This window comes from Vipera ursinii, assembly GCF_947247035.1.
Source record: "Vipera ursinii genome assembly, chromosome: 9".
NCBI lineage: Eukaryota > Metazoa > Chordata > Lepidosauria > Squamata > Viperidae > Vipera > Vipera ursinii.
This window is the reverse complement of record NC_139523.1, coordinates 14,496,168-14,522,708: the sequence shown is the minus strand read 5'-3', so window position 1 is coordinate 14,522,708 and position 26,541 is coordinate 14,496,168. Positions and strand designations below refer to the sequence as shown.

Below are 26,541 nucleotides of genomic sequence, written 5' to 3'. Positions count from 1 at the left end.
AATGGTTAAATTAGTAGCAAAAAAGTAAAGTAATTTTAAATGACAAAGACAGGGAAATCGTATGGATTGTCTTTGAAGTATTAGAATTTAACTCAAAGATTTTATTTTTCTTAGACCCAGTGAGTTTGCACCTTGCATTAAACCTTTTTTTTTTTTTTGGCTAAGCCAGCCTTGTTTGAATTTCCATGACAATCTGCTAAAACCATACTCTCGCACACCAGAAGCACCGTTACTTAATTTACTGCGTCGTATCCTGTTGAGCTGTGGATTGCCTGCTTTATTGAATTAAGTCCCAGTTAGTTGGGCTCACCCCACATGCTAAGCCATAAATTTTTGCCAGCCAAAAACGCATCAAGTCAAAATTAAATCACCTAATGGCTGGTTGGACTATTTGAAGCCAACTGCTAGCTTCTGGTTTCTTTATTTTTGTTTTGTTTCTTTGCCTTCCATCTGAATGTAGGCAAAGATTGAGCTGCTGTCCCTACGTTTGCTAGGAAAGTAGATGACTATTGTGCTGTTCTGGCATAGATGAACCAGGGTGACTGGATTTGTTATCTGTTTGTGAGTCCATCCATCTCTTTCTGCAGCTGCTCCACGTTCCTTGTTCTAACTCATCCATCATCTCTTAATTGGCCTTTTACTCCTTTGGCCCATTAATCTCAATCTTGGAGCACAGGAGTTTGTCTTCATTTAACCAGAGACTTGGGAGAGAGAAAGTAAGCACAGGCACTTTGCTTTTGCAACAGAAGCAGCTGCAGTTTATCATACATGAGCCAGTGAACACAAAACATGGCTGAGTTGGGAAACTGATTCGGTGTCCCTAATCGAGGTGGAGGGGGGGGTGCGAGCACTGACAACGAGGGCTAGAAAGCCAGTGTGTTCCCTCTTCACAGAATGGCACTGTTTATGGGCAAGCAATTAAGTTTTCTATAAACATTCTCCCCCCACAGCAGTCTGGCAGAAGCATATAGCCCTTGGGAGGACAACAACTATGGTGCGTCTCTTTCCAGACCATTAGCACCAGCAGGCTGCAGATGGTGATGGCTTGTCTTCATTGGTATTGCAAGAGAAATGAGTACCATTTTCCTGTTATCATTGCTGCCATGATGGGTAAGGAAGGAAGAATTGGTTCCACATGGCACAGGGATTAATGGGACAGAACAATGCTGTAGCTGAAGGAGGGGGGGGAGGTGGCCCCCAAAGCCATTTTAAACCCATCTAAAACAACTTTCTTAGCAGTGTTTACTCTTGCTTTTAAACAGTTTCCATTTTTGATACTCCTGAGACGAGAGAAAGAGAGAGAGAGAGATCTATGAAGAGTGAGGGAAAATTAAAACATAACAATAGGGTTGGAAGGGACCTTGGAGGTCTTCTAGTCTAACCTGCTCAAACAAAAGACCCTATGCTGGCTCAGGAATTCTGGGAGTTGAAGTCCACGAGTCATAAAAGAGCCAAGGTTGCCTACTCCTGCCCTATACCATTCCAAATGGCTGTCCGATCTCTTCTCAAAAACCTCCAGTGGTGGAGCACCCATGACTTCCTGAGGTAAGCCATCATCATCTGATAAAATGTACCAAGATGCAGGAGCCGGGGACAAGGGGCCAGTTCTGTCATCCAAACAGCCACCGCAAAGCAGCATAGGGCACTCCCTATTAATAATAAAGTTGGAAGGGACCTCGGAGGTCATCTAGTCCAAACCCCTGCTCAGGCAGGAAAGCCTATACCATTTCAGACAAATGGCTGTCCAGTCTCTTCTTAAAAACTTCCAGTGTTGGAGCATTCACAGCTTCTGGAGGCAGGTTGTTCACTGGTTAATTGTTTTAACTGTCAGGAAGTTTCTCCTTAGTTCTAGGTTGCTTCTCTCCTTGACTAGTTTTCATCCGTTGCTTCTTGTCCTGCCTTCAGGTGCTTTGGAGAATAGTTTGACTCCCTCTACTTTGTGGCAACCCCTGAGATATTGGAACACTATTATCATGTCTCCCCCCCTCCTTCTCTTCATTAAATTAGTCATACCCAATTCCCGCAAACGTTCCTTGTACGTTTTAGCCTCCAGTCCCCTGGTCATTTTTGTTGCTCTTCCCTGCACTCATTCTAGAGTCTCAACATCTTTCTTACATCATGGTGACCAAAGCTGGATGCAGTATTCCAAGTGTGGCCTTCAAGGCGTTGTAAAGTGATATTAAAACTTCACGTGTTATCCAAGCATGTGCTTAATTACTTTATTCTTTCTAAATGTGTAGATATCAAGGATTGAAAAATTTACTGTTGCCAAATACAGGTAGTTCTCAACTTACAATCATTCATTTAGTGAATGTTCAAAGATACAGTGGCACCAAAAAGAGTGGCATTATAACCAGTACTTGCACTTTGGATCATTGCAGTATCCTCAAGGTCACATGAGCAAAATTTGGGCACTTGGCATGTATTTACAAAAATTGCAGCATCCCGGGGTCATGTGATTGCCATTTATGATTAATGGCCTATGATATAATTACCATTGTACCACAACTAAAGTGTACCCTAGAATGGGAAAAAGCGTGCTCAACTGCCCCGGGCAATTGGAGGAAATCTACTTTGGGGAGGTGCAGGCAGAGGAGTCTGAATAACATGAATAACATCCATAAATCTTCTCAAATAAAAACCCCTCGCTTACCATTGCTCCCTACCATGTACCTCGTTATGCAGAACTGAGGAGACAGCAATACTTGACAAATGATCAGATGGAAATTAAAGCGGAAGCAAAACATCCCAAAAGTTTTAATGCACATTTTTATTTATACACAGATGTATACTCAGCTCTGCATTGTTTGGTGCACCTTATTTCTGTTTTTCATTTTTGCCTAATGATAAAGTAAAGGAAGAATGTGCATTCTGACCGCCACTGCTGTGGCACAGAATTGAGCCACTTTGAAGAGGTTTTTTTTTAGTTGCTCGAGCAGTTGAGCAGTCTTAGTGTTCTAATAGCAAACACATAACTGCCTGCTGGAATCAGCCCTGCTAATTTGTGATTACTCCTCTAAGACTGATATGACACTTCAAAAGTATATATGCAACCATCTCAGTTTCAATATCTGAAAGTGTGTGTGTGTGTGCGCGTGCGCACGCGCACTAGTCAGTACCATGTGTTAATATCATCTTATGGGAAGGCACAAGTGTATAATAAAGTATTTGAGGATACTGAAAGGTGGATATATGACCCTACCATAGGAGAATGCTGAGGTGCTAAATCTATCACTTTGCACATCAGGGTTAAAAGTTCTCTGTTTGACCTCATTCCAGGCTTTCCTTACACCCAGGATAGGTACTTAGGTATTAAGGGGAAAGTTCACAATGATGTAATATTTGACTGCCATGGAACCTGCCAGTGAAGCAGCTATCATCCTGCCAGGGTAATCAGATGTCCAACTTTTTCCAGTTCTTTCTGTCTTTGAGGTTCTCTGTGTCCCTTTATCAGAATTACATTCCATTTGTGTGGACTGTATACAATGAAGCACTCACTATGATTTGCCGCTGCATGTCTTTCCACAAATCACAAGTATTTCAATTTGTGGCTGTGAGGATGCAACGCATTATCATATATGGTGGACTTGTAAAAAAGTCAAAGCTTTTTGGATTAAAATTTGGTGGAACATGCAAAAGATATTTAAGAAAAAGATAAGGTTTTCTCCACAGTTGTTTTTGTTGGGTATTATTACAGATTTTACTGTTATAGATACTAAATTGATGTTGAATTTAATTACGGAAGCAAGACTTTTAGTAGCGCAATATTGGAAGGAGGAACTGCCTACTATAGAAGGGTGGACTTTGAAAGTTTCTAACTTGGCGGAAATGGCAAAGATTTCAGCATATTTGAAAGAACAATCGCAACAGAGATATATTGTGGAATGGAGAAGATGGATCGAATATATTCAGAATAAATATGGGACTAAAAAGTTTCATTTAGCATTTGAATAAGTATTTGTTATTTGTTAGTAATATAGTTATGTTTACGGATAGTTAAAGTGCGATAGAATTTAATGTTTTATTTTTGTTGTTAGAATATTGTAGCTTAAGTTTGTAAGTTTACACCCTGTATTCAGCTCTGGGAAGTCGGGGAGGGGGAGGGGAGGGGGAGGGAGGGAGTTTTTTCTATTTAAAAAATGTACTGTAAAACTTTTCAATAAAAAAACCCAAAAACAAGTATTTCAATTTGTGTGTAAATTCTTTACTATTGGGGGAAATACTAAATTAGGTGTGCTGAAATATTTTAAATAAACATAGAATCACACTATCAAAGGGCAACAAGTGACTTATCAGCTTTTTTCAGTTACCACTGATATAGGATCCCCATGGTCATGTGATCAAAATTCAGATGCTTGGACTCTGACTCATATTTATGATGGTCACAGTCCTAAATCAGAGTCATGCAATTCCCTTTTGCGACCTTCTGGCAAGCCAAGTCAATGGGAAAGCCAGATTCACTTAATAACTGGTACTAACTTAACAATTGTAGTGACCCACTTAACAACTCTGGCACAAAAGATTATTCAAACTTGACCCTTTTATGACTTGTGGACTTCAACTCCCACAATTCCTCAGCCAGCGTATCTGGCCAGGCACGCTGGCTAAGGAATTCTGGGAGTTTAAGTCCACAAGTCATTAAAAAGGGCCAAGTTTGAAGGCCCCTGGGTTATAAAATGGGGCAAAATTCACTTAACAAATATTTTACTTAACAACATAAATGTTGGGCTCAATTGTGGTTGTAAGTCCAGGATGGCCTGTATAATAATAACAATAATTTATTTATTTATTTATTTATTAGTTTTTATAAACCGCCCTTCTCCCGAGGGACTCGGGGCGGTGTACAGAGGAAGGGAAGGTATACAGACCGAACAATAAAATAATAAGAAACACTAATGCACACAAACTGGGACCCCAATTAACGCTATCATGCCAGGCCAGCCTGCTGGAACAAAAAAGTTTTTAAGTCGCGACGGAAGGTACGGAGGTCAGGGGCCATCCGGATTTCGGTAGGTAAGGTGTTCCAGAGGGCTGGCGCACCCACTGAGAATGCCCTCCCCCTGGGGGCCACCAGCCGACATTCCTTGAGCGGTGGCACCCTGAGGAGGCCCTCTCTGTGGGAGCGCACAGGACGGTGGGGTGCTGACATCGGCAGAAGGTGCTCCCGTAGGTAGTCCGGACCCATGCCATGTAGGGCTTTGAATGTCATTGTTAGCACCTTGAACTTCACACGGAAGGCAACCGGAAGCCAGTGCAGCGCACGGAGGAGAGGTGTGATATGGGAGTATCGGGAGGCTCCCAAGAGTGTCCGTGCCGCCGCACTTTGCACCAGTTGAAGCTTCCGAGTGGATCTCAAGGGCAGCCCCATGTAGAGAGCGTTACAATAGTCTAGGCGAGATGTCACAAGGGCATGGGTGACTGTACGTAAGGAATCCAGGTCTAGATAAGGCCGTAGTTGGCGAACTAGTCGAACCCGGGAGAAGGCCCCCTTGGTCACAGCTCCAATGTGGTCTTCCAGGGAGAGCTGCGAGTCTAGGAGGACACCCAGGTTGCGGGCCCTATCAGCCGGGGGAAGTAACTTGTCCCCAATGTTAAGCAGTGGGACGTTCTGACTCTCCTGGCTTGCCGGTACGTACAGCCATTCAGTCTTGTCCGGGTTCAGTTGAAGCCTGTTTCTCCCCATCCATTCCCGGACCGCTTTCAGGCAGCGGGACATCACGTCTAGGGCATCACTGATATTGTTAGGAGTTGAGATAAAAAGCTGGGTGTCATCAGCATACTGATGGTACCCTACTCCAAAACTGCGAATGATCTCACCCAGCGGTTTCATGTAGATGTTGAACAGGAGAGGCGAGAGGACCGACCCCTGAGGGACTCCGCAAGCGAGAGGCCTCGGGGTCGACCTCTGTCCCCCTGTCAGCACCGACTGCGAGCGACCCTGGAGAAAGGAGGAGAACCAACGTAGAACCGTGCCTCCCACTCCCAGTCCCCTGAGGCGTCGCAGCAAGATACCATGGTCGATGGTATCGAAAGCCGCCGAGAGGTCTAATAAGACTAGGACAGAGGAATGGCCCCTGTCCCGGGCTCTCCAGAGATCATTCATCAGAGCGACCAATGCCGTCTCCGTGCTGTAGCCCGGCCTGAAACCCGATTGGTACGGGTCTAGATAAACCGCTTCATCCAGGATCTGAGGAAGTTGGTGCGCCACCACGCTCTCAACAACCTTCGCAAGGAAGCGAAGATTGGAGACTGGACGAAAGTTATTCAAAGAGGATGGGTCCAAGGTGGGCTTCTTGAGGAGAGGTCTCACCACCGCCTCCTTCAAGGCGGTGGGGAAGTGACCCTCACTCAGAGAAGCAGAGATGACCGCTAGGAACCAGCCTCGTGTCGCCTCTCGAGCTGTATAGGCCAGCCAGGAAGGGCACGGGTCCAGTAAGCATGTGGAGGAGCTCAACCTTCTCATAATCCTGTCCACTTCCTTAGGAGTTACAGGATCAAATTCTTCCCAGATGACGTCGACAAGACTGTCCATGTCTTGTTCTTCCATCTCAGCCCAGTTGGAGTCCAGACCAGTTCGAATCCGAGCGATTTTATCCAGCAGATATTGACCAAATTCCTCGGCTCGACCCTGCAAGGGTTCCTCCCTCACCTCTTGGTTTAATAGGGAGCGAGTCACCCTGAACAAGGCAGCCGGGCGATTATCTGCGGACGCGATGAGGGTGGAAAAGTAGTTGGATTTTGCCACCCTTATCGCAGCGAGATAAGACCTGGTGAGGATTCTTAGTCGCAATCGGTCGGATTCGGATCGACTGGACCTCCAACGGCTCTCTAGGCCCCGTCTCCGACGCTTCATCTCCCGGAGCTCCTCGGTGAACCATGGGGCTCGCTGGGATCTGCGCCGGGTCAGAGGCCGCAAGGGTACAACTCGGTCCAGAGCCTCCGTGGCTGCCTTTTCCCAGGCATCCACTAAGGCTTCTGCCGAGCTGTGAGCAGGGGGTGCATGCGAGTCCCTAAGCGCTGCCTGGAACTTATCAGGGTCCATTAGGCGCCTAGGGCGGTACCATCTGACTGGCACCGTGCACCCACGGTGGGGGGTGGCAAGGGGGAAGTCTAGCCGCAGGAGGTGGTGATCGGTCCATGACAGGGGCGTAATAGTTGTGGCACCCCCACCGACATCATCACGCCACCGTCCAGACAAGAACACCAAGTCTGGGTTGTGGCCTCTCTCATGAGTCGGCCCAGAAATTATTTGCAGCAGGTCCATGGCCGTCATGGAAGCCATGAACTCCCGAGCCAGTTCGGACGATCCTCCCAGGGACGGTAGATTAAAGTCGCCCAAGACCATGAGTCTTGGGAATTCAACCACCAACCCTGAGAGGACATCGAGTAGCTCGGGTAGGGCCGCCGCTGCACGATTAGGTGGTAGGTACGCCAGCAGCAGACCCAACTGCGCCCCTGGGCCGAATCTCAGTAGGAGAGACTCACACCCGACCATCTGAGGGACGGTGGTCTCTCGCGGGCTAAGGGATTCCCTGATGATAACTGCCACTCCCCCGCCCCTCCCATGAGCCCGGGGCTGGTGCAGTACCTGGAAACCTGGCGGGCAGAGGTCTACCAGAGGAACACCCCCCTCTGGGCCCAGCCAGGTTTCCGTGATGCAGGCCAGGTCCGCATGCTCACTCTCCACTAGGTCACGAATGAGGTGAGCTTTGTTAGCTGCGGACCTTGCATTCAGGTAGACCAGCCTTAGCATGGGAGGGTGCGCACCTTTGCTCCCGGGTCCTCCGGGGGAGAACAGAGGGTCGGAGCGTCTCACCGCCTGTACAGAGCGGAGATGACACTCCCGGTGACGATACGGCCCTCTGTCTGTGCACCTTCTGCCATTCCCCACCATCCTAGGGATGGGACGTTTGTCAGTACGCCACTGGGTGTTATCGGCGACTGGTCCTCGTTGTACGCCGTCGCGAACGGCCGTGGGCCTGGCATGCGTTATGGTGGCTGGAAGGCGTGCCTTTCCCGCACAACCATAGTCTCCTCCCTCCCCCCTCCCTAACCCCACAAAAAACTTAACTAAGAACTTAATCAGGGGCCTCTTGTTGGGCTTATGCTGGAGGCCCCTGACCCTGCCTGGCCATAATAAAGGACTCGTCGAGAAATTTTTGAATTCTTAAATTACAAGTTTAATAATTTATCATGCCCGTGGGTAACCCATCACACCTACAAGGTACCATAACCGGAGGCACGAAACAACCCCTCCCTCTCCGCGGCACGAGGGCTCTCCTGGTTAAAGGACCGCGTCTCCTTTAAGAGCCGCCGCCGCGTGCCGGAAGAAACAGGCGAACTTCGAAAGCGCCGCCGCCAAAGCTGCTTGGGAAGCTCCCCGACTCGCGGCGTCACGTGACGTGCCTACGTCAGCGCGCACGCCATTGCGTGCGTGTCCTACGCCAGCGAGAGGCAGCGAGAGGGAGGGGGGCGAAAAAAAATCGCCGCTGCCGCCACCCCCCGCGTAGAGCTCAGCGCGCGCACCGCCGCCCCTCCGTGGTCGTCGTCCCCGGCGCGGGGTTCCCGTGCTGGTTCTTTTTTTGGAGGGGGAGATGCCTCGGGTCTATATCGGGCGCCTTAGCTACCAGGCCCGAGAGCGGGACGTGGAGCGCTTCTTCAAGGGCTACGGGAAAATCCTTGAAGTGGATCTTAAGAACGGGTGAGGCGTGCCGGCGGCTTTCGTCTTTCCTCCGCCTGCCCGAGGCCGGAAGGTCCCTTCTGGGCCTAACCCGGCCCGGACTTTTCATGCCGCGTTTCCTCCTGTCAGCGCGGCCTGCCCTCCCCACCCCAAAGCGCATGCGCGCCCTTTCTCTGTCCTTTCCCGCGCGCGCCTCTCCGTCCTTCTGGCCTTCCTTCCCCCCCCCCCCCCCCAAAGCGATACTCGTGCGTTTCGCCGAGATCCTGTCCGGGGAATCCTTGAAGTCGCGCCTGGGCCAAGTTCCGTGTCGACCCGACTTGTGGTCCGTGCGGTGCTGTTGGAGGGAGGGTCAAGGCAGGCGAGGAAGGCCTCTTCAGAGTGGGGTGGCGCATGATCCAGCCGCGCTTCCCTGGATTTCTAGCCCGAAACTTTTATGCAAGAGCCAAAGCTTTCATTCGCCGAACTCTGGGTTGAAAGGATTGACTTGGCCCAAAGTCACCTTATGAGTTTCAGGGCCTGAGGATGGACTTGAACCTGCATTCCTCCCCTCCTGCACCTTAACTATTTGGGATGTTGTGTTTTGGGGCGGGGGGGCCTTTGCGTCGGTTTTTGACTCCTGGAGGCTGTCTGGGCTTTCCTGGCAAAGTTTTTCAGAATTAAGTTTGCCATCTAGGGCTGAGAGAGAGCTACCGGCCTACAGCCATGCAGCTGGTTTCTTGCTAAAGGCTGGGCTTAAAACATATGATTTCCCAGTTTCTAGCCTGATGCCTTAACCCAGGGGTAGGCAACCTTGGCTCTTTTAGGACTCGTGGACTTCAACTCCCAGAATTCCTGAGCCAGCATGGCTCAGCTTGGAAACCTCTCCCTTTCCCCTCAGCACGGCTGGCTCAGGAATTCTGGGAGTTGAAGTCCAGGAGTCATAAAAGAGCCAAGGTTGCCTACCCCTGCCTTAACCACTGCATCAAACTGGCTCTGCTTTAACTGTTACATCTGCCCAAAGCTTGGATGTTATTACATTTTTTTAAGGTATGTGTAACTGGCAGAGGCAAGCATACCTAATACCTCTGCCTTCTAGTTTCCCCACAACAGCCTTGTGATGTGGGTTAGGCTGTGAGAGTGACTGGCCCAAAGTCACTCAGCCGACATTTATGCCAAAGGGAGGCCTAGAACTCACAGGCTCAAGGTCAGCACCTTTACCAGTACACCAAACTGGCTCTCTTGCTTTCATCGCGTGTTTAAAATCTATCATAGGACAAAATGAAATGTCTTCTTTCCTGAAGGAAGACCTGGAGCTGGAAGTGGGTCCTGGATGAAGGCCATTTCTTAGTGAACGAGCAGTACTGGAAGCTGCCGTGTACTGTCTGGGTTCATGCATTGTGCTGTGCTTTGATTGACCATGGCTTATTGAATAGCTAACAGCCAGATCCACAACAATATGGTAAGCCACAAACTATGGTTTACAAACCAAAGTGGTTCAATTCAGGCAACATGCCAAACCAAGAGTAGGCAAACCAATTTTGATGTGGCATTTTGTACTATGGGTAAACAGCATCTTGCATGGACCATTAGTCTAATTTCACTATTGTCTTTTTTGGTTTAACTGGAGATATTAGATGTTGCACCTGAGATTTTTTAATAACAGATCGGCCCGTGGGCCGGTTGCATCATGTGGAGGCTGCGCCCACCCCAGCTCCAGCAATGCAAAAAAAAGTCGAGACACGTCGCGACACATCATGTGACGTCGTGAGTTTGACACCCGTGCTCTATGTCTAATCGGTAGCCATTTTAATAAATAATTATGATATAGTGCTTGACATTTTGGACTTGGATCAGGAAAGTAATGGTTAGAAAATAAATGCTATGCTGTCTTAATTTATTGTAGAATTTAAATAAATCTGATGTAAAATGCATTTTAGCACTTGTAAAACAGCACGATCAAATGTGTACATGTTTAAAACCAATCCCATTGCATTTTTACAGAACATATTGCCTCATGAGAGGGCTTAAGCCTGGGTTTAAAGGGAGTAGGCTTCATTCCTTTCATCAAGAATTATTTCATGATAGAATTGCAACATGATTTATAGAGCAGCACTAGGTGTATTTATTTGAAATAGTATTTAATTTACTCTGGTGTATTCCCATGTAAATATGCATACCCATTTTAAACTATTTCTGAAAAAAATGGCAACTTTACAAAAATAATTATATAGTTGAACTATTTCTTCTGTAAAGGAGCACTGTGAAATTGATAACAGTACTAGTGGTACAACAGGAGACAGGTGTCTATACTCCCTGCTAGTAGCTGGTTGACCAGGAAATCGTTGCCACATTGGGATAAATGTTCTAGAATGTATGAATTATACATGACTAAATCTTGCAGGGGTTTCTTTAGATTGAGCAGGTTCTTTTTAGCACAAACACTTCTAACAGCTATCAGAAGATGAAAAGTTGTTAGTTTACTCCTTATAGGGTATAAGATAAAACTTTAATTGTATAGCCCCCTATTTAATAGTCTTTAATTGCAAGCATTAATATTTATCTCTGTCATTACATTTGTGATATGCAAATGATAAAAATTATGTATTTTTCTAACATCATGTATAATGTCATTGTAGAAATGATGCAGGCTGATGCAGATGTTTGGTAATAGCATGCTAAACTGAGGTTTTACTATATGAACAATTAGCAAACAAGCCAAAGTTCTTGCACTTAATAGTAAACTAATGGTGATGCCATCTAGATTTATCAATGTCATCAATTAATAAAAGGATCCAGATAGGATCAGTTCTTGGTATTCAAGCAACATTCAAGTTGATCTCAGTTTGAACATAGATTTCTGAAGGTGGCTTCTATTCTTTGCCTATCTTCAGATATCACACGATGCTTCGGAAAATAATGCTTTGGAAGCATCCCCTTTTACTTTTATAATAATAATAATAATAAAGTTGGAGGGAACCTTGGAGGTCATCTAGTCCAACCCCCTGCTCAGGCAGGAAACCCTATACCATTTTGATTAACTGAGGTCTGTGCTGTCTAATGGAACAAACCGAGTAAAGGTAACTGGCTAACTTTCAGAAAGCCAACTTCAAAATTAATAGGAAATAGAGTTTATTGAACTCTACAGAGCACAGTAAACTAAACGATTGCTTAAAAATAGTATATTTTTTTTCAAATTATCACTGACAGTAAAAGGTCATGGGCTATTTAAGAGGTCTTGCATATTACACTAAATCTGAGACAGTTTTCTACTTTCGGTAATTAGCCAAATTTAATTTTTCAGCTAATTGTTGTTAGTAAAGGGCCTGGAGTTTTATTAGCTAAAATAGTATGAAGTTTAGGCTATAACGCTTTTATACCTTTTTGAAAAGTAATTTGTTGGCTTTGTTCTAATGTTTGTGAATTTTAATACAGTAGTAGCTAGCAAACAGGATGGTATACTGCAATAGATTAACTGCTTATTCTGTGAGAAATTGGCAATATGGGTAAAACAATTTGGGATATATAGGAGAAAAACAAAATTGGGACTGCAACATTAAAAAGTTCATACTTTTTGACTTGCCTTAATGTCCAGGATAATATTTTTGTTTGCCGGGGTCTAATCCCTTACCTTACTCTGAAACTTTCAAATGCCAGCATAGTGTTAGATACAACTGTTTTACTGTGGTTGGCAGTAATATTAAGGCAGTAGAAGCTTGTTTTCCTGCTGCACTAGTTTACGATTCAAAATACCAACAGTTATACAACTAAAGCATCTCCTAGACTTCTGTCAGATATTGATGGTTCTGACCACTAGCGCCTTTTAACAACTCAGATTTCAGGAGATGAATGTCATCAGAATCTATCTCGGGCAGAAGAAGGATTGTAACTAGAGACATATAATTCTGGTAATTGAGAGTTTGAAAAAGCATTTTTCTCCATTTGGTAGACAAGTAAAATGTTTGTTTTTTGCTATCAACCCAAATATTTACTTTAACTACATTAATTATTTCAGGTAGCATGTACATTTGTACTATCTGGGTTATTTGTAATGTGTTCAGAATAAAAACCTTTTTAGAAGCCTTTGTGGATGCACCATCTCAAGATAATTTATAGAAAAGAATCCTGCCTATATATTTAGTTAGATGATATATTTATCTGTTTGTCTGTTAGTGAAGCTAACTCCCAGTTAAACAAGCATAGGATTACAGACTCAAAAGAATAAATGCTTTAACGGTTAACCTTTTGCAACCAAAATTACAGATTTTGGTAATATATATCATCTAATTCTAGAGAATGTTACATTCTGTTTCACCATATGCTACCCAAGCATATGTCTCTAGTAAACAAAAACATTATGGTATTAAAAACAAAGTATATTTGGATATAATGAAATGTTCTAGAATTAAAAAAATCATAATGAAATATTAATGTAAAAGGTTTCCTTCCATTAAAACATTCTAATATTTTTTTAATGGCCGATTTATACATTTGGAAAATATTTATTCATTTAAAAAGGTATGTTTCATCATAAGGCATTTTTTTAAGAATTCCACTAATTTCTTGCTTCTGCTTTGGGGAAATAGAAGAAAGCAATTAGGGAAATGTGGAAGGCATAATGGTTTTTTTTTTCCTGAAATTGCCTCAGTTTGCTTCTTTCGTTCTTTCCTTCCTTTCTTCATTTGCAAACAGCAGCTCACTCTAGTCAGCCCTGTAAGTATTTCTTACTTATCAGATACTCAAGTAAGAATTTCTATCCAGAAGCTGTTCCCAACAGCCCAAAGGCCCTCCTTTATTTCTTTGGTGACTACTAGCCTTTCAGCAATGCCAATTGCCCAGAGTCTTCTAACTGAGGGGAAACACAAGAAGATCCTGCACAGATTTTCCATATGCTCCATCTGTAGTCTAAAATCTCCAAAGAGCCAGACTGGCTTCTTTAAAGTTACCAGCCTCCTAACTGTGTTGTTATGTTGTGTGGTCTACTTCCTGTCTATAATGTGCTTTAAATAAGGGAATTTTTTTTCTTTTTGAAAGTAAAAGTTATAAAAGCTTTAATTCCAGAGAGCGATTTGTCTCTTTGTGATTTCTTAAGCTATTAATACCTGCTGTCATAACCCACTTTATGCTTTGTACACTTTTTAAATAGTTACATCATGCTTTTCCTGATAGGAAAAGCCTTTGGGGCCACCAACAGGCTTAGTTTTTGTTTGGAGGAAGATGCTTTCTGAAATAAGTATCCCACATTCCCTAAGCTTCAAAATTATTTCCTACTGTCAGCGGACTTGCCGAGATAATTGGTGACATATTTGATTCTGAATAGTCTCTTCTCTTCTCAGGTATGGCTTTGTTGAGTTTGATGATGTGCGTGATGCAGACGATGCTGTTTATGAACTAAACGGCAAAGATCTTTGTGGGGAGCGTGTAATTGTTGAGCATGCTCGAGGCCCTCGTCGTGACAGCAGTTATGGTTCTGGACGCAGTAAGCACTACATATCATTCATTGTACCAGTGATTCTTCTTTCTATTTAAAATAGAATATTTTTAAAACTGTATAATTTTTTTTAAATGTAAAGTTTGACTACTTTGGTTTCTATTAAAGTAATATCTGGATGTTAATTGATATTAAACTTTTTTAATGTAATTAAATAAATGAGATTTAATTTTTGTTATCTTTTGTAAATATTTAAATGGCTTATTTGTAATGTTAATATTTGTTTAACATAGACTTAACTAAGACCTCAATGTTTCAATTAAGAGTCCTTTGAGGCTAAGATGACTGCCTGTTCCATTTGCTGACCCTGGGTTGCCTTTCCATGAGTGGCTCTTTGACCTTTGTGGCCCTTGGCTGACCAAAAGGAAGCCATGTGACGACCGCAACCTTTTCCCATTAGACCTGGGTGGTGAGGACCCCAAGGGTTAGAGACAGATGTGATTAATCTGAAATAGGTGCCTGAAAACCATTATTCATGTCAGATATTCAGAAAACTTTAAATCAATGTAAGTAACATTAGTAACTGACTATAGTGATTTGGTTATTTTGTTTTCAAAAAATGTTATTAAAAAAAAGTAATTGTAGATGCATGTTCAATATTAGTAGTTAATGTAAAATATACATTATTATGTGATAATATTCTAGAAATGTGTACATAGATTTCTGGCTGGCTCTATTAGTATAATATTTAAAGCAAGGAGAATGTAGTTTAGCCTAGGGGTGGGGGTGGGAAATTGTTAACATAACTTTTGGATAGACTAGTTCTTACATTGTTTGGGGGGGGAGGCGGGGGGGGAATGTAGATTTAATTCCTAACTCCACTTTATTAGCTAAAGTACTGCATCTGCTTATCACCTCTCAAGGTGGATATGGTTATAGAAGAAGTGGAAGAGATAAGTACGGGCCTCCGACCCGTACTGAATACAGATTGATCGTTGAAAATCTGTCAAGCCGTTGTAGTTGGCAGGATTTGAAGGTAAATGGTGTCTGGGCTTCTGCCAGTTCTGATTTAGTGATAGATGCAAACATAAATTGTGCAAACATAAATTGAAGCCTTAATTCTTGCTGTATAATCCATACCAAAGTAAACAGATACTTGTTTCCCAAAGAAATTCTTTATAGTTTTTATTTGAAATCTTAGTGCAATATACTAAGTGCAGTTGCGAGCTTCTTGAGCATGAAGTGTTCACTGTCTATGCTCTTTTTATTACCTATATTACATTACCTATTAAGTACAGAGAAATGTTTCCAACAGAATAAAGGTCTCTATATCAAATCTCACCCATGACCTTGATGTTTTAGAAGCTGTTCAGAAAAGCTAACCGCCAGTGCTTCTTCGAGGCACTTGTTGCAGTGGCTTGCCCTTCTGTTTAAGATTGGTTCACGGTTTGGCATTTGAATTGGCTAACCTACTTGCCACAGTTACTTACAGGCCACTGTAATAGTTCTTTATCTCTAAGGATTCAAACTGTTCTCAAGTACAAGTAGACCTCAATTTACGACCACGATGGAGCTCAAAGTTTCTGTTGCTAAGCGAGACAGATATTAAGTGAATGTGGCCTCATTTTACGACCTTTCTTGCCACAGTTGTTAAACAATCACTCCAGTTAAGCTAGTGGCATGGTTGTTAAGTGGATCTGGCTTCCCTGAGTTCACTTGTCAGAAAGTCAAAAAAGGGTGATCACATGAACCCAGAACACTGCAACCATTATAAATATGAAGAATCAGTTGCCCAACATCTGAATTTTAATCATATAACCATTCAGATGCTGCAACAGACACGAATATGAAAAATAGTCATAAGTCACTTTTTTCAGTGCCATTGTAACTTTGAAAGTAGCTAAACAAACTATTGTAAGTTGAGGACAATCTGTACTTTCCTGGAGTAGATAGATATCTTTATTACAGGTACAGATAGCCCTCAGAAAAACTAGCTATGTATGTACGTGTGTATTTTTCTGCCTCTTCGTGTTATAAATCATGAGCTGTTTTTTGGATTGCTTACAATGCATTTCTCTTGCTGGACTATTGATTATATCTTTTTTGTAATGGTGTACCCAGTGGTACTATCTAATCCTTGGGGTCTTGTTTCCTCCTTGCAAACTCCAGCCTTTATAACTACCTCCATTTTTGCTCTCCCCCCAATTGATTTCTTGTGTTCCCTCTCCTTTTAAAATTCTAAAAAAATGATGCCCTGAAAAGCAAGCGTGTTGATATTTTTAGGTAAAATTAGCATTTTATCTATGATGCCTAGAAATTGAGAGGTAGATAAGTAAAGGTAAAGGTTCCCCCGCACATGCGTGCTAGTCGTTTCCGACTCTAGGGGCCGGTGCTCATCTCCGTTTCAAAGCCGAAGAGCCAGCGCTTGTCCGAGGACGTCTCCGTGGTCATGTGGCCGGCATGACTAGACGCCAAAGGCGCACGGAACGCTGTTACCTTCCCACCGGAGTGGTCCCTATTTTTCTACTTGCATTTTTACGTGCTTTCGAACTGCTAGGTTGGCAGAAGCTGGGATGAGTAACAGGCGCTCACTCTGTTATGCGGCACTCGGGATTCGACCCGCCAAACTGCCGACCTTCTGATCGACAAGCTCAGCGTCCTACCCACTGAGCCACCGCCTCCCTGAGAGGTAGATAGAGATATAGAAATGAGATCAATAAATCAGCAATTTGTTTTAGACATACAGATGCCGCATGTGTGCATATCAGTACGTGCCCAGGTGTGTGTGTATATATGTGTGTCATTTTTTCATTTGTAGCCTTTAACAAAACATAATCTGATACTATCAGAGTTAGACAAAACACTGAAACCCTGTATCTGTTTTTAGGATTATATGCGTCAGGCAGGTGAAGTGACATACGCTGACGCACACAAGGGGAGAAAAAATGAAGGTGTGATTGAATTCAAATCTTATTCAGACATGAAAAGAGCCCTTGAAAAACTGGATGGGACCGAAGTAAATGGTAGAAAGATAAGACTAGTGGAAGACAGGCCTGGGTCCAGGCGCCGCCGTTCTTATTCCAGAAGTCGCACTCATTCAAGGTAAGTTTGTTCGTAATATTATGCTTACTAGGGCAATAGTTCAGTGTAGTTAATGAAAAATAACAGGATATTCCCTTGCAGGAAAAGCAGTAAAGTGTTAAAAGAACTGAAATTATCATAATGACTTGTGCTGGTGATAAAGAAATAAGAGTGTGGTTCAGGAATAATGTCAATGACTTGGCAAGTTATGACTTGGCATTATACTGTTGAGTAACCAGAACAGTCATGTTTACATATATGGAATCTATATCTCCAGCCTCCATTTGCCATTGAGGCAAACTAGCCTTTTCATTTGAGGGAGCAGATAAATCATCTGTCTGAGGAAAGGGATGTATGATCCTTTCCCGGAGGCATTGCTGTCAAGCTATTCTACAGAGAAGCAGATAATGGAGTTTATATGGGAAAATTATATTAATTGAGGATCTCTGTATAAAAGCTGTAACCTGGTGAAACTGAACAACTGTGTTTTGAAGCCACCTTTTAATGTATTCAAAATGCTGATACATTTTACTTTTTATTTCGAAACGTATAAATAGAGTATAATCTTGCAAACTAGAATCAGAAGCCAGGTCCAACATAAGAATAGCAGTATCTCATTGGCGGAACATATATTTATTTAGGTTCTAAAATGTCACAAAATCATTGCCTGGCATGTTTAGATAGAATTTTGAAAAATAGCCTGGAAAGGTATTACCAATTACTGCAGAGAATAATAGCTAAGCTGATCAATGACTTGAGTTTTGTTCAAGGGTTTCCTTCACATGTTCAGGTCAACACTTAAGTAATACTGAGCAGCTTTTTAACTCCACGGTATATCAGTTGGAAACTTTATAGTGAAAGGGGTTCCAGGTCATGCAGAAATATTTGAATGTACATAAAATGGTTTTCACTACAAGCATGGAAACTCTCCATTAAATAATACACAGCTTTTCTTGAAGATAAAAAAACAAATAAAATAATAGATTGGATCTTTCTCTGCAATGTAAAACTATTGGAAAAGCCTTGTGTCTTGTAGTTTGAGTTGTCGTAACAAAATTATTATCTAAACAACTTCCTTTCTCCTGCTTTCTTTTCTTATTCCAGTGATCCCTCTGACCACAATTGCATTCTGTTTATTTCATCTATTTACATCTTTGTCAAAACTGGCTTTTGTTTTTTCAGACACTTAATGAAACTAATCTTATCGCTGACATTAGAAGGCTTTATGGAGCCCATTTGCAAAAACTTAGATCTCTTAGTAATATATAGCTAGAACTATGCTGCCTCAGAAATGCTCTAGGGAGATAGCGCCTTCTGTTATATTGTTTTATGCAGTTTGAAAGGGAATTTCTATGCCATGCTCAGCTGACTCTCTTGAATGCCCACTGTGACACGATTGTATTACCTCCAGGTCTCGCTCTCGAAGCAGACATTCCCGTAAAAGCAGGAGTCGTAGTGGAAGTAGTAAAAGCAGCCATTCTAAGAGCAGATCACGATCCAGGTACAGTAAAGTCTAATTAATAGTGGTCATAATTTAAGCTTATCCTCTGGTAACGTGCATTCTAGCAAAGTTGGCAGTATTGTAGTGATGGCTCTTCAGGATATGGTGTTATAATTAACAGTTATATGCCTGGTACAGGGGACTGTTAAGCATTTAGAATATCATTAAAATCATAGCTGTGAAAATTTAAAACAGTGTTATATTATGGCATATTTATAATCTGGAATTTGAACTGTCTTGAGACATCTGATGAATTATATCACTGAATATCTGAAAAGTTTCTGGTTTTTTTTTTTCTTCCTGCTTACCGGATCTAGATCTCATTCCAGAAGCAAGAGCCGCAGTCGAAGCAAAAGTCACAGCCGAGGCCAAAAGGAAAAAAGCAGGAGTCCGAGCAAAGATGACAAAAGCAGGAGCCGCAGTAGAAGTGCTGAGAAATCTCGAAGTAAAAGTAAAGAAAAACCACAGGAGATAGTTCAAAATGATGGTGACCATCAATCGAAAAGCAGAAGTCCCAGCAAGGAAAAGAGTAAGAGTAAAAGCCGGAGTAGGAGTGGCAGTAAAGAGAGGGCAGAAAGGGAGGAAAGGGGAAGCGTGAGGGGCAGTCGGAGTAAAGAGAGAGAGAAGAGTGTCAGCAAGGGAAGGAGCAGGAGTAAAGAAAGGAGCAGGAGTAGAAGCCGTAGCAAGAGCAAGGACACAAGGAAAGGTAGGAAGAGGAGCAGGGAGGCCAGCAGGAGCAGGAGCCGCAGCAGAAATGAGAGAAACAAGAGGAGGAATAAACGTGACAGCAAATCTAGTTGCAAGAAGAAAAAGAGAGAAGATCAAGAGCTGTCCAGGTCTAGGTCCAGGTCTCGGTCTCGGTCTCAATCCAAGGAGAAAGAGCGCATAAAAACAGAACCTCTTGACACAAAAGATGCCAAAGGCGAGGGCGAGGAAATGGACACCAGATGTAAATCTCGATCAAGATCAAATTCCAAGTCTAAGCAAAATGTCAAATCAGAGTCTCGCTCCAGATCCAAGTCAGTTTCAAAAACAGGATCCCAGTCGAAGTCTAGATCGAGATCTGCTTCTAGGTCACATTCTCGATCTAGGTCGCGATCTCGTTCCAGATCCTAAACTTGCTGCAACCCACATTTAGAGCTCTATGAGAAGTCTTTTGTACATGTTTGGTAGTTGTAGCACAAGTGATTGGAGTAGAACACATGTCACTGCTGTACATTTTTAATACCCCCCCCCCCAGTGGTGTGTTTGTAAGTGTTTGGGTCCAGTGCTGCCTCTCTGTTGCACGTTTTGGTACTAGAGACGAGGGCTTTACTTCAGGTACCCTGCATCATCCTAGATTTCCAGAACAGCCATAGAGAAGGAGCACTGCATTGATGGGCTTCTAAGATTGGAATGATGACTCCTAGGTAGGTATGGTAATTTCAACAATTTGCCCTTAAATTGATGCCCTTTGATGTAAGCCATTTAGTGAAAAGTGAAAAAGTCTTAAATTTCATAATACTTTTTTTTTTGTTTCATATTTTGGACTTGCAGAGTATGTGAATAGCACAGTCAGGAAAATAGATACCTACAGTAAACTATAGGAAGGGAAGAAACAAAAGTAGAGCTCCACATTCTGGTATTGTGACAATATCCTTGTTTTATATTTTTTATTTTTCCCCATCTTGCAAAGTACAGTGACTCCTGTTTCCATTAAATTTGAATAAAGACTATTTTTGCTTGACCAGTGGTTTGTAATGCTTTTAAATTGTGCTGCTTTGTTCCCTAAAAAAAAGTACACATTTCCAAGTCAGTCATGTAGCCCATTATAGGCAGAATTTGCAACAAAGACTTCAGACATTTAATTATTTAACAAAAAAATAGCAACTGTCTTTCCTTCCCAAATTTCTCCGCCACTTGGGGGAAGGGAAAAATAAGAAAAAGATACAATTTGTGCAATAGTTGTAGTTCTGATAAAGTCTCCCTGATATCATCTTCAACTTACGGGTCTATTGTATGGAAGTGACTTTTACACATTTTTCCCCTAATTGCAGCCCTGACACTCCCAAGTAGGTTTGTTTCTGTGCAGTTTTTCCAACTAGTTGTGATATTGAAAACAAAAGTCCTGGTCTGAAGGTGTTTTCAGAGGCATCCCATTTTTTTAATTCAGTACAGGTAGGCCTCATTTAGCTATCACAACTCTGTTAAGCAAAGTGATTTTAAGTGAAACCACAACTGTGCTTACGGTCTTCCTGCACTTTTCCTTTGCTTTACAAATTTACGAAGGTTGTAAATGTGGGCAATGGCTGCAAAGTTACTTTTTCATCATTGTCATACTGAACAGTCATTGTACAAAGCAGTTGCTAAACAAAGACTGTTCACTTTCCTGGATCATTTGCACATGGTTCAAAAAGGAAACAGAGCTCCAATTAAGCCTGAAATCTGCCTCCTACTGTGATAATCAAATGATGAACTTCAAGGATAATTAGATTTCTCCATAAGTGGAATGCGCTATTTGGACAAATGGTTATTGACTTATACATCTGGGAAGGAACTGCTGCTACATATAGACTTTTGTAGATGTTCAAAGCTTTTGCTGTAGTAGCAGCAAACAATATTCAGAGGAACAGAGTTCCACCTGATACATCATGGGAGGATGTATGAGAATTATATCAAGTCTTACCTTCACCAAGGATTGGCTACAAGATCAGTGGTCATCAATATTTGCAGGTTTTATCAACAGTGTTACAATAGTGCCTTCATTACCTAAAAGAACAACACAACTAAAGTGTAAACATTTCTCTGTGTGTGCCAGGCCTGTATATGAAATGAATCCCTCTACTTTTTGCATTCACCCTTGCTATCTTTGTAAAGAATCCAATAATAGCATTCTTGCAATTGTTGGGCTCAAACTCAATTTCACACATTAAGATTGCATAGCAGTCATTTCGTAAGTAAATCATACCCATATTTTAACATTTTTCCAGTTACACCACTACTTACATGCAGCCTTACCATTTTCAATATTCTAACCTATTGGGCCCTAAATATTAATTTCCAATAACCAACATTTTACATAATGATTTTAATAGGACAATAGATATAGATCAATGGCCTTAGTTACACCTAGGCCACACACTGTAGCACTATATCATTCCCTGCTAACAATAAAGATAGTAATGATCAGTTTAGGTGTGTGGCGCCAATACAATCGCCTTCCAATTTTACCCTCAGCATGTTCATGTTCTATGCAAGCTATAATCTTTAGAGCAGGGGTGTCAAACTGCCAGCCCATGGGCTGGATGCATCATGACGAAACCGCACCCACCCCATTCCTGGCAATGGAAAAAAAGTTGAGATATGTCGTGGCACATGTGACGTTGAGAGTTTGACACTCCTGCTTTAGAGGCTATTACTGCAACCCAAAACATACTTGCCTGCATCACACTAACCAAGGAGATAATATATTGTGCAGACACGGATGTTATCTGAAACGGGATATTTTTTGGAAACCTTGGGATTTCATGGCTTAGCTAAGAATAATGCATAGAATAGCCTTCCTCAATCTGATTAGGAAAAGCTGGCATACGTGAAAAAAAAGCAGATGATCAACTAACTTAGTGCAGAAAAGGAATTTGATTCATGATTCATTGCTAGAAACATTGCATGGGTAGTGTCAATGCTGTGACAATGGATGTCATCACTCTTGACAACTGAGAATTAGCAGCCATTTTTACTTTGGCTTCTAGCATGCCTTTCCTATTCTTTTAGAGTTCAGATATAGAAGGGGGGATGGGGCAAATGCTTGAGAGTTTAGCTAGCCATAACAATGTAGAAGTGGACATGGTTTATGACAGGGTTTAAGGGATGAGAATTGCAACTTGTTACTTTGTATCTGGGGGAGGGAATCTCAGTTTTGGGTTCAACTATGAAAGTGCCGATACTTTGTTTCCTAATAAAATGTTCTTTAAGGAAGAATTCTTGGTAGAAAATGGGAAATGAAAGTGGACGTTAAATGTTAGTACATCATAGTGCTGTGCGAAAGACTGTATTCATTAACTTTTTAAAAAATGGTCTGAGTTTTAATAGAAGCATCACAAAATGGGTGCTGTGATGTTTCTCTGCTAATCCCAGTGATTTGTGCCCTTCACATCAATAAAAAAAATCGGTAAAAAGCATGGAACAAGGTCACGCTTCTGAAAAATCTCATTTCCTAGTAAAATCTATTTAATGGGTCCCAAAATTCCTAGCATTCAGGCTGTTGCTTTCTGTTTAAAAAGTCCACTTAGATGGGGGTTTTTAATGAACAAATAAATCCCAAATCTATTTTCCTTTTCCTTGGTAATTTTTTGCTGTACATAGCAAAGCCATTCAAACTATATAAACACCTAACTGCTCTGCAGCAGCCTTGAGTCTCCAGCAGCTGTTATCTTCAGTTCCATAGGTAACTTCGTTCTGTTCTGGCAGTGCATTGAAATTATTTCGGAAGGCAAATAATCCTTTTGTTACATAAAAGCTTCCATTAGCATCTGATCAATGTAAATTCATGCTCTATTATTCTATCGACTGAGAGGTTTACCCCGCCCCCCCACATGGTTCATTTATTCTCTAGGATTATCGCACTACCTTGATGCCTGAATTCGTATGATGTTTCTCTCCTTAGATATACATTCTAAGGTTATATATGACCTTAGGATATATGGTATAGCTGTCAAAAGACCTCTACATTTCTCCCAAGACAAGTCTATTGGGCTCTTTTCCAATGCTGCTTTCCAGGCGAGTCCCCAGATTATGTTAGAAACTGTAAAGCTACCTCTTTACTAATTAGCAATTGGTCATGGTGGCTAAGGGTAGTGGGAATTCAACTCAGTCACATCTGAAGGACAACCCTGGGGAAAACATTTGTAAAATTTCTATCCCATCTTTTCTCTGAGAATTAATGGTGGCTTACATGGAGTCTCCCTAATTTTCTAATACTAATTTGTGAAATATATTGGGCTAAGAAAAGAGTGGGGAGAGATACTGAATTTCAGGACTAAATCTGAATTGGTTACACCATACTGAGTTTTCCTATTATCTGTTTTCAGCAGACCTTCAGGAGACAAAAAAGGCTTAGATTTAAGGGAAATTTGGTCTGTCCAATATGTCCAAAAGAGAAAAAACATGGAAGACATTTATGTTTGCCTGTTTATATATGCCGAATCTTGAGTGTATAAACAATCTGTGATAAGAATTTAATGGTTTTTGTGAAGACAGATGCAAAGTAAAAAAAAACCTAATCTCTTAGCTTCAAAAAACCCTCTTTGAAAAAATATTCTTTGAGAAAATATTTTTATAATGCAGGAAAGGAAAGCAATGAAGCTATGGTTAAGTATTGAGAGATTTATTTTTCCCTCCCTATGGCTAAGAAAATTTGGTAGAAGAGACAAGAAAATAATACTTTGCTCTTATTTCCACCTAGTGGTAACTAATCAACATTTTAAAAACTATGTGTGTTTACTTTGTGCATCTTCAACATTCAAAAGCACCAGGTAAGATTGCTTTTAATGGTGTAAAAATTAAAGGATAGTTTGATGTAATAGAGTTAAGATTCTGTTTTTACCACCATTTTCATTCACGAGCAAGGTAATTTATTTGAGAAAATATCTTCATTAACTCAACACAAATGTAAGATTTGGATTTGGAGTTTTTTGTATAATAGATTAGAAGAAGATAAAAGTGCAGAAACTCAACTTTAAAGTTTGAATAGCAATACATAGAGACAATATTCTGTTCAGAACTCTATAATCCAATTGTTCTGAAGTAGCTGAAGTCCAGTAAACCTCAGCAGGCTGATGACAAATGTGGTATGTTTCTCAGTGTACCTCTAAGATAAGCAAATGCAAATGATAGGAGCATGTACAAAATGCAAAAATGTTTTCGGAGCATTTTGAGCCTCCTGACTTCAAGTGAAAGAATAGAAATGTCCCACTCATTCTGAGGTGTTTTTTCTTCTTTCTCTGACCACTAAGGAAGGCCTGAGAGCCAACAAAGTCTTCCACACCAACTCCTGCTTCAATATGGCAAGGTTATAATATTTTCAAATATAAGGATATAATCAATAAACAAATACATATATATGATAAAACAGAATGCTAGTAACCCAATAGATGGTCATTGTCTAGTGCTTTATCCTCTACCAACGGTCCACCTACAATTTTCCCTCCAAATATTTCATGGTCCTATTGAAGGAAAAATCTTCATCTTGGTCCAGTCCAAGCCAGGAATAAACAACATGGTGACTGCTTTAGAAAGAAGGTTGTAGTTTACTGAAGAGGAGAGCCAGACAGAAAGATGGCTCTGGAAAAAAAAGGCTGACCACATGTAGGGAGTGGGTTTTTATACCTTCTTGGGCTTTAGAGTTGTTCCTGTGGCATGAACTTTGACCTGAGTCTGAGTGTGCCTTTCTAGTATTCTGATGGTGGTGGGTTAAACCCATTATGTCCCAAAGGTCATATCCGCTTCCCTGGGGCTGTGGCTGATGATTGTCAGATTTTTGGTGTGAGGGATTGCTAATTCTAGGGATCTTTCTTTCTAATCCCAGCTTCCTGACTCCAATCGTTCTGACAAGATTATCATATTTGCATTTCTGCAGACGTGGTTTCTGTTTGGGGCAGAGAGACTTGAGGGGGAGCGGGTTGGTTTCTGCCTTTAAAATCCTTTGGGGAAATATATGCTGCCTTTGGGGAAATATTCTTCCTTTTAAATATTTTCCAAAATACGGTACTTCTTTCTCTGAATTCTTCCCACAGTCCCTTTATGGCGCAGACTACAGGTACTTGCAATATTAAGACAAGAAAGAATATTCTGCATCGGGATAGACATTCTGTATAGTCAACACATCCAGTCTTCTTGTAGTTGAGTTCAATCTTGTAGGACTTCATGTGGTTTTCCTGGCAATCGTACAAAAGTAATTCTCCACTGCTTTCTTCCAAAATGATTTTTTATTTATTTCCCAATTTAGCCAACAGCCCAAAAATTTCAAACAAGTCCAAATGTGCTTAAGTTTTTTGAGAGCAGCCAAGGTCAAGTAGCTGCTGTCACCTGGCAAGTTTTATAGCACTAGACTACAAGATGTCTATGGAGATTCTCAATCATCCAGGTCATCTCAGTCATTGAGTCAGAACTGAAGAAGCTTCTTGGATGAGAAGCAAAACATCTTCCTCAAGGAAAAAAACAAAGTTGAAAAAGCATCTTTAAGACTAGATTAATTGGTTAAAAGGTAAATGTCTGAATATCATTAGTAGTTCTAGTGATGAGATATCTTTACCTTACTAGATACACATTACAATATAGACGGTAAGTACAATTATCCATCAAGGTGTCATTTGGGTTTATTCTTGAGAAGATCCTGAATAAATTACTTTGGACAAGCTCATTTTGTCTTCCTCCTCTTCCCCAGTTCAAAGCGATCACATATGTGCATTTCTCATCTGGTTAACATAAATGACTTGCCAACATTTCTTCCTTTCTATGTTGGAAGCTGGGTTAACATAAATGACTTGCCAACATTTCTTCCTTTCTATGTTGGAAGCTGTTTGAATGTAAGAAAAACTAAATGTCTGTGGAGAATATCAATCATCCAGATCATGGTTGTCCCAAAGATGCTTTTCAGAAGGCAACTAGACTTTCATGGGGGTTTTTTTCCCCTCGAAGACATTTCACTTCTTATCCAGGAAGCTTCTTCAGTTCTGGCTGAATGGTAGGGAATGGAAGGATATATTTGAGTGACTCTGAAAGTACAGATAAATCCCAAAGTGACCTCAACAACTCTCAGAGAGCTAGTGACCGACCTTCAGAATGCTAAGAGTACTAATGACCAGATGACTGCTAAGGAATATAATCAAAACT

The 26,541-nt window shown here is 41.7% G+C and overlaps 1 protein-coding gene across 3 annotated transcripts; it reads left to right on the top strand.

The window, feature by feature from the left end:
• Nucleotides 1-8,421: 8,421 nt before the first annotated feature.
• Nucleotides 8,422-20,395, top strand: SRSF4 (serine and arginine rich splicing factor 4). Of its 3 annotated transcripts, none has more exons than XM_083368990.1 (6): nt 8,422-8,701; nt 13,993-14,135; nt 15,011-15,123; nt 16,975-17,189; nt 18,580-18,669; nt 18,987-20,395. In XM_083368990.1, the coding sequence occupies exons 1-6, from the start codon at nt 8,595-8,597 to the stop codon at nt 19,783-19,785; spliced, it is 1,467 nt and encodes a 488-aa protein (XP_083225116.1). In that variant the 5' UTR covers nt 8,422-8,594; the 3' UTR covers nt 19,786-20,395. The 3 variants fall into 3 exon arrangements, with proteins under 3 accessions (XP_083225116.1, XP_083225117.1, XP_083225118.1); XM_083368991.1 differs by lacking the exon at nt 8,422-8,701 and adding an exon at nt 10,332-10,423; XM_083368992.1 differs by lacking the exon at nt 8,422-8,701 and adding an exon at nt 14,412-14,653 and having other exon boundaries at nt 13,996-14,135.
• The last annotated feature ends 6,146 nt before the right edge of the window (nt 20,396-26,541 follow it).